General features: G+C 42.3%; 1 protein-coding gene across 1 annotated transcript; it reads left to right on the plus strand.

The window, feature by feature from the left end:
- Positions 1–2494: 2494 nt before the first annotated feature.
- Positions 2495–15164, plus strand: hs3st3l (heparan sulfate (glucosamine) 3-O-sulfotransferase 3-like). Its single transcript, XM_072667470.1, has 2 exons — positions 2495–2889; positions 14546–15164. Exons 1-2 carry the CDS (start codon positions 2495–2497, stop codon positions 15162–15164), a joined length of 1014 nt encoding a protein of 337 aa, XP_072523571.1.
- The last annotated feature ends 981 nt before the right edge of the window (positions 15165–16145 follow it).

Here is a 16145-nt window from a genome sequence, read left to right on the forward strand (position 1 = left end):
ATCATTCCAGAGAACATAGCTCCACTGCTCTACAGCTCAATGCTGGAGTCTTTATACCCCCCCTAGCTCATGCTTGGCATCACACATGGTGCCAATAGGGTCATGTGTTCTGCTCCAGAGTCTTATTCTATTGGCACTATTTCTCAACAGGGACTAAACAAGCTGTGCGTATCTGTGCATTTGAACATCTGTGCCAGCAATGGGTTCAACTCTTAACTAGCTGAATGCGTTCATTAGTAGGGGTGTCCACAAACATTTGTACTTAGATCTCTTTTCTTAAATGATCATTTTGTGAGTTTGGGCCATGCCTTTTACATATGGTTGTAGTGAAAGAATGGACTAACTGGAGTGGAGAGAACTCTGAAGTCTGGACAACTTCGGCTTTGAGTTTCCCCAGCTCATAAAGAAATAGCTGTTAGCAGAAATGGTTGAGGGTCGGGTTAAGGCCTGTAAGACCAAGAAATCCTGCAAGAAATCCTTCAGAGAGAATTGCTTGTAAACAAACCAAGCCCCCTGTTTAACTGCAAAAGTCCTTCAGGAAGATTTAGCAGACTCTGTAGTGATGGTGCACTGTTCTACTGTGCAGCAATACCTGCACAAATATGACCTTCATGAAAGAGTCCTCAGATGAATTCCTTTCCTGAAAGCAAACATCACAGTGGCTCTACAAAAGCTGAAGACTAAAAGAGAATGGACTCTACAGCAGAATTATGATCCTGAATGCATCTCCAAATCCACAATGAACTACCTCAAGATGTGCACTGAAGGTTTTGTCACAGTCCCCTGATCTAAACATTACTAAAATAATATGTGGACAGACCTCAAAAAAGTGCCAGAAAAAAGGCAAGGAAGAATCTGAAGAATCTGTAAAAAACCCTAAACAATAACGGAAAGACTTTACATGCTGTGATATTTGCCAAAGTGAGTGTTACTAAGTACTGAAAATAATTTGTTTAAATAACAATGCTTTGTAATTTTAAGCCTGTAAAAATGTATTCCTTCATCCATCCATCTTCTCATGTGCTTCTTCCTGCTTAAGGAACGCGGTAGGCCCAGAGTCCACCCACAATCACCTGGCACAATGCAGAAATACTCTTAAGGTACCACATACCAGGAAACAGACCACATATATAAAAATATATATAACACTAAACCCCACTACTCTAACCATTTTTCCAAAATGCTACATTAGTACATTGTTAAGAGCCCCTGTCAGTCAAAGGCCCTTAGAATCGTCCCAACTTTTCTCTCCTGACCCGTCCACCACACACATCCATTCACTCACACCCAGTTAAGCATAGTCAGTTCACCTACCTACAGAGACCTCCACAGACAGAGACCCCAGAACTACAATCCCAGGCCCTCTGAAGCTTTGTGGCACACACACTACCTCCATTGGTGGCATGGTGGCTCAGCATATATATATATATTTATATACACACAAAGTACTCAAAGTACTCTATGTGACTCCAGCATTGAGCTGTGGAGCAGTGGAGCTATGTTCTCTGGAATGAAGGTACTCATACTAATACTTTTGGGAGGGGAGTTGGGGAGTTGGGGTGGGTGGTCATCGTCCAACATCCTGACCTCACCAACGCTCTTGTCACTGAATGCATTCAGATCCTCACAGCAATCCTCCTCCAAAATTGAGTGAAAAGCCTTCACTGGACAGAAGAGACAGTTCCTCCAACACTCTTTTTAATAGCCTTGATTAAAAGCAGGTGTAGGAAGATTTCAGATGGTCAATTAAAGCTGGTCAGAGGAGCTTAAATTTTAACATTTGAATCTTTAACTTTATACCTTTTGTAAATCAGTCCACCTTCTACTCGCTGAGCTAATTCACAGTAAGAGATTTTGAGCCGTGTCCAAACTTTTGCATGCCGGTGTATACCCTCATCACTGAAATCCCATTCGGTTGATAAGATCTGCCGGGCTTGCCCCGCCCATTTAGCCGCGACTAGCCAATCAGCGCTGAGCTGTGAGCCGCACGCGCTTTAGTGAATGAGCGGAGCGGACGGCGGAGAGTCTGAAGGGGAGTTTATAGACCTGCCCGGCAGAGCGAGGAGAGTTTAGCCCCGTCCCGTTTACTCCATCATTTTCAGGCTGAAATTTAAATATGTGAGAAGAATCCCTGAACCTTTCTCCCTGACAGAGCGGCGGAGAGTTTGGGCACACTGCAGCACCTCTGTTCATTCATTCATTTACTTATTTGCGGGTTTTCTCTTATGTGGGACTCTTCAGCTGGAATATGTGAGAACTCGTCCACCTTCTCTGGACCAGAGCTGGTCGTGTTGATATACCCTGACAGACAGAGGGACAGAGGGACAGACAGAGGGACAGACAGAGGGACAGAGGGGTAGGACACGCTGGATGGACGATGTGGAGTCTGAGCTCGAGTAAGCGGAGTGTGTGTGTGCTTGTGTGCGACCTGGAGTCTGAAGTTGAAGTTAGCCGCTGTTATTAGCATGGCCGCCCCCCGATCCTCCTCAGCGGGATGGCGAGCTCTCACAGCCCCGCGCCGGACCTGAGGAGACTCGCTCAGAAAGTTGTGGCGATGCTGTGTGTCGGGCTGGCCTGCGCCTGTCTGCTCCACTTCATAGCGGGGCGCTGCGAGGCTGGAGCCGGACAGAGGACTCTGCCGCTGAAGATGGGGCTCCAGGAGAGGAACAGCACGGCCGGGGGGAGAGTGGAGGACGAGGTCAGTGAGATCAGCTCGGGCAGGGAGTGGACGGCCAGCCGCAGACTCCCTCACGCTCTCATCGTGGGAGTGAAGAAGGGAGGAACCAGGGCGCTGCTGGAGTTCCTCAGACTGCACCCAGATATCAGAGCCCTGGGCTCAGAACCACACTTCTTCGACAGGCATTACGGCCGAGGACTCAACTGGTACAGGTAAAGAGTGTGTGTGTGTGTGTGTGTGTGTGTGTGAGAGAAAGAGAGAGAGAGAGAGAGAGAGAGAGAGAGAGAAAGAGAGAGAGAGAGAGAAAGAAAGAGAGAGAGAGAGTGAGAGAATCATAATACAGTAGAATAAGTTGAGAGGCACACACACACACACACACACACACTATATATATATATATATATAGATAGATAGATAGTGCTACCAGTATTGTCTCATATTGCCCAATGGTATGTTGTCCAGTGTCCAAAGACTATTGTGTGTATCTATATGACTACCTCTCTATCTATCTATCTATCTATCTATCTATCTATCTATCTGTCTGTCTGTCTGTCTGTCTGTCTGTCTATCTATCTATCTATCTGTCTGTCTGTCTGTCTGTCTGTCTATCTATCTATCTATCTATCTATCTATCTTCAATTCAATCATTTACATTGATCAGTTATCAATGTATGATGTATTTACGACTTTGAATAATCCTGTAAACACCATTATCACCCCTGGGTCCTCATGAACCCGAAACATGAAAACCACATGATTTCCACACAGTGAACACAGTCTTATCAGACTATACTACAGTCATCCGGTCTCAGTCAAGACCTCTCGTGAGACAGCGTCGGACTGACTGGAAGAAAAGCTTTCGATTTAGTGCAGTTTACAGTTCCCTCCACCCAAGATAATACAATCTTTTATTATATTATATATTATTTATAAAACCGGTAAAAGAAAGAGGAGAAAGAGAAGTCCATCCACAGAAACACACCAGGCCTAAAGGGAGAGCTGACCTTCTTCTAGTCAATATGCAAACATCACCGCAGTCTCGAGGCCACTGGAGTGCTTCCTGAAAATGTCAGTTTCAGGAATCTGCACATTTTCCCACTTCTTGTTTTTTTCCCCCCTTGTACTTCATGAAGAGTGTGGTATTGAGCTGCTGAGCTGACTTGGATACGTCGGAGTGGGAAGACTCTAAAGCTGTAGTGACGTTTAGTTGGTGAATATGCTTTCATATCAGTGAAACGGGAGCATCTTTTTGTCTGTCCGCTAAGCAGGATCAGATGAAAATATTAAATAACACTATAGCACAAAATATCCACGGACGTTTGAGTGAATGGAAGATGTAATGCCATCTGCCCCGCCTCAATCCTCTAAAGGGGGCCTGGATAAGTTCTCCGCGTTAATCATCTTTGTAACAGATGTTACAGAGCTTCCTACACTCGTGCCCCACATAATGGAAGCACAGAGATTCAGTGAAAGTCTATTGGCAGCGAGAAGTCGTTATGGCCTCTCTGCACGTTTTACTGAGCTTGTATGAACAGTGTGGTTCTCTGGCCTGGAAGAAGCAGGACTTTGCTTAAGTTGTAATTCACCAAACTTCATTAAATGTAAAGCGCCCACCCCCTATTACTCCACGATTCTTTTCTTTTTTTTAGTGAAGAAATTCATTAAGACAATAAAAGGTCATCGAATATTCAGTCAGTATTGCTAATGTGGTCGAGCCGAGGGATTTTATAGCCCTTAACCACCATAAACCTTGGATTGTTCGGAGAGTTGGCAAAACTCAATTATTTACCTTTTAACTGGCTGATTGATTGTTTTGTCAATTCACTGTTGATTATAATTCAGTTGTGGTTGTAAAAGACCTCCACCCCCAATTGCACGCCTGTGCACACACACACACACATACACAAATGCACAAATTTGCCTCTTACTCCATACGTCTGATAATAATACTGCACTGAGCAAATCAATAATTCTGTAAAGGGCAGTGTTTGATATTTTCTTGTTAAATATGTATTACGCTCGAGATGTTTGATGTGGATGTTTGATGCCCCTGTGGTTGTAGGCAGGAGATCTGCGAGGCAGATTGTCATCCCTCCAGGAGCAGATGGACCTCACAGCATGGCAAACCACTTGACATTATTGTGAGACCTGTCAATTGATCTTTAACCCGAGTCACTTTTTCCACCAGAGATAATTATGTGTGCCAGGCACTTCATAAGGTCAGCGGAGCTTATGGACAGGCAGCCAAGCACAAAATCTGGTGTCTGTGCTCGGCCCTCTGCGCCGGGCCTGTGGAGCAGACCTGGTCATTAATCACGTTATCAAGAGTAGATTTGAATCTATAGGTGGTCAGGGTTAGGGCAGGGGGAAGGGGGTTCTGTAACGGCTGCGATCCAGATGCGTATCTTCTGACAAGAGCAAAACAAATGGAGCTGGATCTGGGATAAAATCTGGAACGAGGCCGGAGGAGATGGATGAAGTTCTGCCGCTTATGGTGCGTTGTCGATCGATTGGCCCAAGCGCTTGACCTTGAGTTGATGCAAACATTACGCCAGTTAGCTTTGGTCAGCGCAGATTCAGTTACAATTAGCAAGAGGCTAGATCCTGCCGGGGGCATAATCCGCGAGCGAGCCACGAGGTCATGTTTCAGACGCCAACACTGTCACTTTCTCATAAGGGAGCTATTTGCCATGAAGTCACCCTCAGCAGTGCATGACATTGGTGCTGCCCCTGCAGGCCTGCAGGAAATGGACCTTCTGCCACGAGGGCAGTTAGGAGGCAAAAGAGGTAAAAATGGACCTCCAGTGCACTTAAATGTCTCAAACCGGAGTGAAATTCATGTAAAAACCAGGTTCCATATCCTGAGAGAGCCATGAAACCTCCTTAGGTGTACGATTTTAGTTTCGGTAGCATCAATAATATTGATTCAGAAGCGGCGGAGCGGTCTGGTACTTTAACCTGTTGGATTGGGTTTCCTAGAGGCAACCCTTGAAAATGAGCAGCCATTTTTTTTGTTCATGTTAAAATGCTTCCTCACAATGACAGCTAATGCACAGTCACTCATTGAGCAGAGCTGTAGTGCAGTCGCAGCTGATGTCTGATGTCATCACGTTGCAAGACTTCATTTGCAATTCATAGAGAGGTCATTAACATCCAGATTTAAATTCATACCCATGGACGCAGGGCCGGTCTTCGGGATGTTATTTATGGGCGGCATATAAACACATCTTTCAACACAGGAAAATAATTGGCATGCAAATTACGAAGGCCAAGCGTGTGATCTTTTAGCCTCAGAGGAGGGAAGATGTTTCACAGCGTATTACCTGAAATCTAGCTTAGTATTACCTTCATGACTATTTGATAGGTCTGCGCTGAAAGCAAGGGAAGTTGTTTGAGGTGTTATGAATTATTGATGCTTTCTGTCAATATATGCCATTACAGCTACTTTATGAGGGCTTTCTGAATATATACATCCAAAACGACTGCAATTAATAAAGCCCGGCTTTATGGAGTGCTCCACATGTTTGATTTATCAAATGCTTTATCTGAACGAACCTTTAGACTGAAACTGATGGCTTCTTTATAACCTGGTTTACCATTTCAGCCGAATCTACACTAATTATGTAATGACATATAACCATGTGTTTAATATATATGTTTTATATGAAGTAGTGTTCTCACAAAACCCTAAAATATTGCAGCAGAAAATTTAACATGGTACTAATACATATTTTGCACAGTATCGATGCTGTCCGTATCGTACAGTCTCATGCAAAAGTTTGGGCGCCTTTTTTGTAAATATCTAATAAATAGTCCTTTACAGGAAACAAACTTAAATATGGCATTTCCACACATTTCCTTATTATTTGCTGAATTAGTATAAATTTAAGAAAAAAAACATAGTGTATTTAAAGTATCCTTACTTTTGCACATGCCATTTAATATTTCATTTTTGCTGTATGTTTAAATTCATGTAAATAAGCAGTGTGTGTTAGAACGTGCAGAGATGTGTTTTTCTATTTTCCTATTCCTGTTTATTTAGTAAACTAAGTTTAGGATACTGTCAAATAAAATTAAATTAAATAAATGTTGAATGTGTTATTACTTTTGCACTTGACACATTTTTGCAATTTGTTAATTTAAGCAAATAAGCAGTAATTATGCAATATAGGTATGTAGGTATGATTTATTCCCTTATTTTCACTTAAAAAACTAACAAAACACTTAATATGATCATGGGTGCCCAAACTCTTGCATAAGACTGTCAATACAAAATCTATATATGAAATATAAATATGAAATTATGAATTTTAAATTGAGAAGATTCATGGTTAAAGACTTCTTAGTAGCCGTTTTTTTTGTAGCCAGTTTTAACCAAATAATACATTATATAGGTCAATAATTAAACAAGAATTAATAATAAACTTAGTACACTATATAATATAATATAAAATATGCATTATTGTTGCTGCATTTATAATCCTATAAAATACATGCTATTTATGTCTGGTCTTAAAATGAAAAAAAAAAACAAAAACATTAAGGCAATTTAAGTTAATTAACCAGGCTGTAAACTTTACACTCCAGATATTTTTTACAGTCTGAGTTTATTCCCAATTTCTACATTTTATAGATGTTTTTGACAAAGATCAGCCCAAAAGTCTCTTATCGGTGCATCTCTGATAATGAGTTATTTTATATGTTGACTTTTGAGACGTGCTGTAAATCTCACTGTAGGGTCTAACAAACCATTCCTCATCATCATTTCAGACGTGCTCGTATGGCATAATTCAGTCTGGCAGGAACTTTTGGCTGTGGATGTCAGTAGACGTGGGGGTCAGGTGTGCTTGCTAGCAAAAATATACTGTAGTTTATGAAATCACCATAAGGCCTAGACACTTGGTTTGTAATTCAGCACTCATTAAGTGCCTCAGGGGAGAGTGGGGGTGAGTGCTGGGGGGGTTGGGAGGGGCATCCCAGCCCCCTCTATGATGGATGTCTACGGGAAGTGGACAGGGCACAGTTACAATTGACTGGGCCTTTAATGGCCACCATGCAAAGAAATGGATGGCTGAATCCAAACCCACACACTTACTCACACATATACAGACACACACACACACACACCGTTCCCCTGACTGCTGCTCCATTGTCTGACTGCATGCGTATGCTTACTCTGCTCTGTTGGCTGCAGGATTTTACAGGAGATTTTACGAATGCCAGGCGGTTAATCCACCACACAGGACACACGTCCGCAGTTGAATATAGCAGCTTTCGTCTGCGGATTGTTTGTTTATTCAATTGACTTAATCAAAGCTAGTTAACACTGGAAGCAGCTTTTGTCACACAGAGGCAATGCTGCTAAAATACACTTCTTAGCTGTAGACTCTTTAATATAAAGATGCTGCAAGGGGTTCTTTGTATGATTGCATAGAAGAAGCACTTTCGGCCCCATAAAAACTTGTTTGTAGATGATATTGAAGAGTGTAAGAGTGAAGAATCCACACATCTCCAGCAAAAGTGCTTCTTCTGTGGCTTCCCTCAAAGAACCCTTTATTTGAATAGATTCAGCACTTATACTAAACACAGAGGCTGAGCCCAATCAGATAATACAGTATCTCGCTGTAATGTCAGCTACATTAAACTTACGCTGCATGTTTTTTTTTTTGCAGTATTAAGCTCATATTTGCATCGGAATGAACGATTTAAGGTTCTGACAACAAAAACCCAGCTAAATTCTTATCACATGCCTAGCAGTAGGTGATGCCTGAACAGAAGACAGGGTAATTGCCTCACATCTGTTTGTACCCAGCAAGCTGCTGATGAGGCCGTGGAGTGGCCCATCTACACACTCCACCTGCCACCCCCGTACCAGCTGAGGCCCAAAATTACCATACCCCCATCATGATCAATACCCAGGGCACCATTTGGTTTATTCAGTATACCTCTGAGAGGCCGGGCCAAAAACGCAAGCCTCAATTAGGAGGAGCCTATCGGCCGCCTCCTCTGGGCTGCTGGGATCTTGCACAGCACAAAGCGACTCGGTAAACAATGGAGAAGCTTCAGAGCTGGTAGAGAGAATACATATTGCTTAGGGTGAGCTCCAAAACTGTTAACATTCAGCCAATATTTAAACCAACAATGCATTACTAATCCCCAGAGATCCCCAGGATCGCTGGAGCCAATTTGAGGGAATTTGTCAGCAGAAATATTATCAGCCTTCCCTGAACGGTCAACACGAGCTGTCGTATTCCTGCGTTTAAATAATGCGCTGCACCTACAGGTTTTGCAGCCTGGGAATAAAAAAAGGGCATGAGAGGAGAGAGGAGACGTCTGGGCTATCTAAGTAGGCTAGCAAGCGCACACTAACATTTTATCCACAGCATATAGACCTCCGAGCACTTTGTGCTTTCCTTTTTTAGAACGTCTTTCAGCCTTTTATATGAGCTCCGTCATGCTAGCAAAGGGATAGAGCTCCGCAATCTATTCTGCATCAGTGACTTTTGTCTCCCAGGCTAATGTAAGACAGACTGCTAATGGACTTCACCTTTTGATTGGCATCTCCTCTCTTGTTAGCTCAGATTTTCTCTATTCAGCGTAAGCAGATCACCGTGCACCGTACAAGCTTGCTGTGTTCTACACACACATGCACTTTTCTTCGTACATTGCCGCCGTCACACCGGAACCTTGGAACTGTGGTTCTTTACTCTGTTTGGGAAGATCAGATGGCCTTTCCATTGTGTGAACGCTTCATGATGAATGGGCCAGTGGAAACAAATCCCCCAATGTACCCAGAATAATGACATATCAGTTATTTTCTTTCCCATTTAAAGTGACCAATTTGGAGATTTTCCAGTGTTGACATGTGCTCTGTGTATTTTCTGCCAGTATCCAGAATTCTCCAGTCAGTATCCAGTCAGAATTGCATATATGAAGTAGGCCTGCTTCAGTTGGGGGTGGAGAAAGGGGGTCAGCTGAAAGTACGAAGAGGTCACCTCAATAGAAGCAAGTGAATAATTAATGGGCAGCTCTAATAGACTTGCTGGCCCCATTATAGGCGTAGGTAAACAGGGAAGTCTTTAGGTTAAGTGCTTTCCCAGATGAAGTCATTGATAATGCAGTGTGGCCAAGGAATTGGCGGAGCTCTGGGCTGCTGTATTGATAGGAGCTGGAGCTGCTGGGATAGTGACACGGGCTTAAGGGGAGACTTCATCCTGCTAGAGGACACTGGAAGCATCAGATGGCCTGTCCTCAGTGACTCATCCGCAAAGGCCGGAATGTGGACGCCTGCTTCAGTCCTAAAAATTACTGCCTGTGATATTGTATTCTAGGCATTCGACTAAACTTTGTGTAAGACATGTTCAAATTGGCCGTACGATACTTAACGACAGTTTCACAATCATCCGAATTGTATCAAATTATTTAGATTGTAAACAAGTGTGACAGAATACCTCAGCACAACAAATGTGCTGCATTAAAAATGAATTATGAAAAACTGAGTAAATTATTTTTTAATTGAAAAAAAAAATCTACAATTTTTCCAGTAACTTGGAAAAAATAAATTTAATGACATAAAGACCTAGCATTTGCTTAGCTGCACTAGCTTTTAAAAGTACAAAATCACTATTTTCAATTAAAAAAAGCTTAAAGATCCTTGAGAAATTTTTGGGGGTTCTTTAATTTGAAACTGTGGAGGAACCTCTTAAGGTGCTTTGATGAGCCTTCAATGATACGTTTTTACACTGTTAAAAGTATAAGATACTTGAGGAACCTTTAGAGGTTCTTCAATATGAAATTGTGGAGAAACCTCTTAAGGTACTTGAGGAACCTTCAAGGAACCTTTTTCTTCTAAATACCTTTTTTGAAGGTTCCTCAAAGCACTCAAAGAGTTTTTTCCATGGTTTCAAACTGAAGAACTTCCAAAAGTTCCTCAAGGAACTTATACTTATACTTTTAACAGTGCACTTCACAGACTTCAGCTATATAGTAAGACACTGTAACAAATGGATTTTGTTGGAAGTGTTCAGAATGAGAACATCTATAGATCAGCAAAAACAGAGAAGGCTGTAAAACATTTTAGGCAGACGATTTATACATTCTTTTTAATAAATAAATAACTGCAGTATACATCTATGGGCCTCCCCTTCGAAACGCAAAATTTCGGAAACATTCCTTGGAGGTTCTGGTGCAGGTAGACATGATTGCATCACTCAATTCCTGCAGAATATTCAGCAGCACTTCCAAGCTGTGAATCTCCTGTTCTACCACATCCCAAAGGTGTACCGTTGGACTCAGATAACTGGGAAAGCCACTGAAGAACACGGAACTCATTGTCATGTTCATGGAACCAGTTGGAGATGGCTTTTGCTTTGTGACCTGGTTCAGTATCATGCTGTATGGAGCCATGAGATGGTGGGTAAACTGTGGCCATGAAGGGATGCAGATGATCAAAAACAATACTCATATAGGCTGTGGCATTCGAGCGATGATTGATTGGTGTTAACAGGCGCTCTGTGTTCTGAGAAAAACAGCCCCCTGAATGTAGCTAAGAAAGCTCTCAGTAAGTGTTTGTCATTGAACGACCCTTTAGTGTTTCCAAAAACAGACACAACAAATGTTCCTGCATTTACTTGATCTGTATGATAGGTTTACAGACTTTTTCTTAAGTTACATTTTCTTCTTATAGGCAACGAAGCTTGCTGAGACAGCTGACCGACAATTACAATGCTACTGTTGCTTAGCAACAGGGAGAAGCACAGCCCAAAGCAGCCCTTGAAAAATGCAATTTGCAAAATATAAAACAGCACAATGTGGCTTATGTTTTTCCAGTCTTTGAAAAAACACAGGTAACACATTGTATCACTGATTGTTTAGCATTAATCTGATTGGAAAAAAAACTATAATAAACACTTACTGATCAAAACAGAGCTTTGAATGAGCTTGCGCTCTCACTCTTCCATAGAAAACAGCAGTAAAAATGTGATAGCAGGCAAAAGCACTGATTCTAAATGCTGATCTGTCTCACTATATGCAGTGTGAACATGCATGTGCTGTAACCCATTTGGTAGCACATTTGAACCAGTATTTTTTTCATTACGCACGCTGGAGTGCCTACTATGGTGTCTTTGGAAGGAGGCTATTATGACAAGTGATTCAAGACTTTTGCACACGGCGACTTTTCGTACCATGCCTTTATGCAATGGTGATTTACAGGCGCTCTATAATCTGAATGTGTTAATGTGACGCATTAACAATACCCAAGATATACTCAGGAAAGTATTGTATAATGTGTTTAATGTAATTTATCACAATAATGAATGCATATTATTATATTATTATATATTATTATATTGCATATTTTCTTTCACACTCTGAGCACATTTCAGAACTTGCTCATGTCTGAAAACTTTTGCTGCTAGGTGGGACAAAGCACAAGAGAGGTGCGGTCATGCTCAGAAGCAGGTGGGATGCAGGAGGTCCATTAAATCCTGCGGGCCTTCCAGCCACTTAAGCTAAATGAGTCCCATCTGCTGGCCAGAGCGAGAGTGGAGAGTAAGACACAGGCGCATGCATTCCATTTGTTTTGCCTTGTATGGCAGTAACCCTCCCCTGATTGATGCAGCCTGCACATCTGCACAACTAGCAGCATCGCTGATGCACTTACGGAGAAGAGCTTAGAGAGACGCAGAGCCGCCTGGCTTCTCATTTGCAGCCAATAAGTGACACGGCTGGCCCCAAAGCCCTCTGCTGATCTGCTGGAGGACAAAAGCCTTGTCACCTCATTAGCTCCGTTTCTGCCGCCCCGGTCTCCACTTCTAATGCATATGCTGGAGGCGTGATGTGATTTAGCTGATCAATAGAGTGTTGGCAAAAGTAACTCTAGTCTTAAGGAATACAGATCTTGGGGCCTAGAGGGGAAACAGGATTGATGAAGAGTGGAGAAAAAATAAGTCTGGGCCTGATTCCTGTCATGATTTGTAAACAGTAGGGGTTTGAAGTTATTGTGTTGTTTTATTCTTGTGTATTTAGATAATTAGATAATTAATTACACATTAAGTGACGGAATAACTTACCTAGGGACGTGGGCCAATGCTAATATCCAATATTTTTCGCATTAGGGACAGCAGAGTAAAAATGTCTTTTTTTTTGGCTTTTGGACATCGTCATTTATTAACAAAGCAATGGCATTTGTGAATTTTGACAATTTTCAGACATATATTTCTTAGGATTCACCTTGAAGATATTTTGCACCATTGTAGGTATAACAGAATTCACAGTGTCATTTAATAAAGCATGTAAATATCTCACAGAGGTCGTTATCAGGTTAAAGTACAGCCTCCACATGGTAGGGATAGTTTCACTGCAAAGCTGCAACTGATCTCAATGAAAACAATGTAGTATGTCATGTATAGACAATATATGTAAATGTTATCGTTCGGAGCGCTGGCAGTTGTCAAAAATACACGCACAGAGTCATTTATTAGCATCTAATTACCTATGCGATTATCTAATCAGTGCGCAGTCCCATTCTTAAGTAAAAGTCAAATATTCCAGCTAGAAAATACTTTTCTAAGTTAATAGAAACTAAAATAATGGTTTATGGTAGACCTGCAGCAGCATCTGCAAAGTCATACACATGATATTTTAATCTCTGCTTTTTTGTACCAAAAAAGACTAAAATTAACAATTAAAATACTGAGTTTACCAGTTTCATATTCAAACAAACAGATAAATGTGGTCATATATGGCCTTAGCTCCGATACCCTGAGAGCCTGACCATGTGATTAACAGTAGTAGCCTGTAATAGTAATAGTCTTTTCACTCAGATCTTCATTTTACAGGTGTACTGAAATACTGTTTTAGTATTTCTTTGGCATCATAATTATATCACATCAAAGTCATTAAAAATCTAGCAAAATTAAAATCGACACCACGCATCTGAGATCAACAATGCTTCCACTCCTGCTTACCGGTGTTGGTTCCCAGTTATTTACTGGTTTTAAGAAACTAGTGATAAATATACAGTTTGTCCAGAAAACTGATGAACTGCTCACCTCTGTCAGTGTTATCCATTCAGATTTGGACCACTGAAAACTCCAGCATTCCCACCTCACAACTGATTGGTGAAACTGATTGGCAACATTAATCAATATTAAACACTGTCAGCTAGCTATGTATAGATACTTTTGAGTGCACGGAGTATCAGAATGGTGTAATAAAGAAAAATCTAGGAAATCTAGGATATGCCTTGTTTATGACAGAAGTCAACAGAGAAAAGCTAGGCTGGTTAAAGCCAACAGAAAGGCCCCAGTAACTCAGATAACCACTCTGTACCATGAGCAGGAAGGCCTCTCAGAATGCACAACGTGTCCAACCTCGAAGAACCTTAAATACAACAAAAAATATATGTTGAGTTCCACTTGTTTCAGTCAAGAACACAAAGCTGAGGCTGCAGTGGGCAAAGGTAGGGTCGGAATTTGACGCTAACAGCATGATTTAATGGGCGCAATCTGGCTTGATTGTCCAGTCCAGGACAGTGGAGGTGGTGTAATGGTGTGGGGGTGTTTTCTTGGCACACTTTAGGCCTGGTTCTACAAATTAACCATTACTTAACTTACGACAGTGTTCTTTAGTGTTCTTTCCAGACACCAAATCGAAATCCTGAATCTGAGTAGAACACCTTTGGGATGTGTTAAAATGAGATGTCCCATGAAAAACCTGCAGTAGTAGTGTAGTTTTTGCTCTTTCAGCTTAATTGCTCATAAACAGTTGGTGCCTCAGTCTCCTCTTTGTAACACAAATGTGATTTCCATAAACGCAAGGTAATAAAACGTGTACCATGCTCACAACTCTCTGTTTGTGCTTTAGGAGCATGATGCCCAAAGCCCTGGATGGACAGATAGTGATGGAGAAGACGCCACGATACTTTGTGACGCCTGAGACGCCAGCACGCATCCACGCCATGTCCCGGGACGTGAAGCTGATCGTGGTGGTACGGGACCCCATCACGCGGGCCATCTCTGACTACACGCAGATTGTCTCTAAGACACCCGACGTGCCCAGCTTTGAGAGCCTGACCTTTAAGAACCGGACAGCGGGCCAGATCGACTCTCTGTGGAGCCCGCTGTACATCGGCCTGTACGCCAGGCACCTGGAGCGCTGGCTGGCCTACTTCCCGCTCTCACAGATCCACTTTGTCCACGGCGAGCGGCTCATCAGCGACCCGGCCGGAGAGCTGGGCCGCGTGCAGGACTTTCTGGGCCTCCAGCGCATCGTCACGGACAAGCACTTCTATTTCAACAAGACCAAGGGCTTCCCCTGCCTCAAGAAGCCTGAGGGCAGCAGCAAGCCTCATTGCTTGGGCAAGACCAAAGGCCGGATCCACGTCCGCGTCAACCCTGAGGTCATTCAGAAACTGAGGGAATTCTACCACCCCCATAATCTGAAGTTCTACCAAATGGCCGGCATGGACTTTGGATGGCAATAAAGAATGTTTCACTTTCTTTTTGTGACACCAGGACAAAAGCAACTCCAAAAAAAATCCATCTCGCTCATGCCATGCCGAACTGCAGACGGCACTAACTCTTAATGGGCGCTGGTGTGCCTGCTCTGCTGAGTAAATATTTGATGCAGTTAGTTATCTTTAGTGCTTTTAAGGCACATTGTCTCAGCTAGGGTTTGAGGCATTGAAGCGATTCCTACAATGGAGAGACTATTAGCATTTTGGAAATGAGGACTATCACCCTCATTTCGGAGCAATTTACAGGGAAAGGCTGAATATGATAAGATGAAGTCATCAAATTAGCATTTGTTGATGTTCAAAAACATCATATCCATCAGCCGGACGGTGCACAACGACAGGCTCTATGGCTGCATCATAAAGCTGACTACGTTTGAGGTGCTTACACTGGACAGACAGAGTAGCCAAAAGTAGCAGTTTGAGGCCGATCATCATTCGTAAAAGCCCAATTTGAAGAAATGCTGTGAGTGAAATATGTGTTGTAGTATGATTTATGCTGTTGTAAAATCTTGTAAATTAGGTTGACACATGAAACGAGGTGCTATGGGGCGGTTTTGCTGTGAAGCAATGTCACCCATGATTGATTTGGGGTCTAGCCAGTGTAAACGCTACTGCTTTCCCTGGAACTGGCCAAGAACTGAGCTGCTCCATGTGCTGGACTGTGGGACGGCTGAGACCTCACAGATGGTAAAGGTCTAAGCCATGGGATAGGAGTGAACCAAATAGCCATTTTTATACTGCTGTCACATTTCATATTTTAATTGTGATACTGAACATTATTATTAGCAGGAATGTGAGAATAATCACACCTTGCCATTGTGTTTCATCAGACCTATCAGACCCTTCTTACTGTATTTCCAGAACCCAGTGAGAATTGGATCCTTAAGTAACACTCAGTCATGTTATCAGTAGGTGTATGAAGTTGTTCACTTCAGGTAGGAAAATGTA

This window comes from Salminus brasiliensis, chromosome 22 (genome assembly GCF_030463535.1).
Source record: "Salminus brasiliensis chromosome 22, fSalBra1.hap2, whole genome shotgun sequence".
NCBI lineage: Eukaryota > Metazoa > Chordata > Actinopteri > Characiformes > Bryconidae > Salminus > Salminus brasiliensis.

Bases quoted from the DNA above. Each gene is read 5' to 3' on its own strand.
- hs3st3l (XM_072667470.1), top strand. From the start codon at position 2,495: ATGGCGAGCTCTCACAGCCCCGCGCCGGACCTGAGGAGACTCGCTCAG. The intron at 2,890-14,545 runs GTAAAGAGTGTG...TTTGTGCTTTAG, and splicing joins CGAGGACTCAACTGGTACAG to GAGCATGATGCCCAAAGCCC.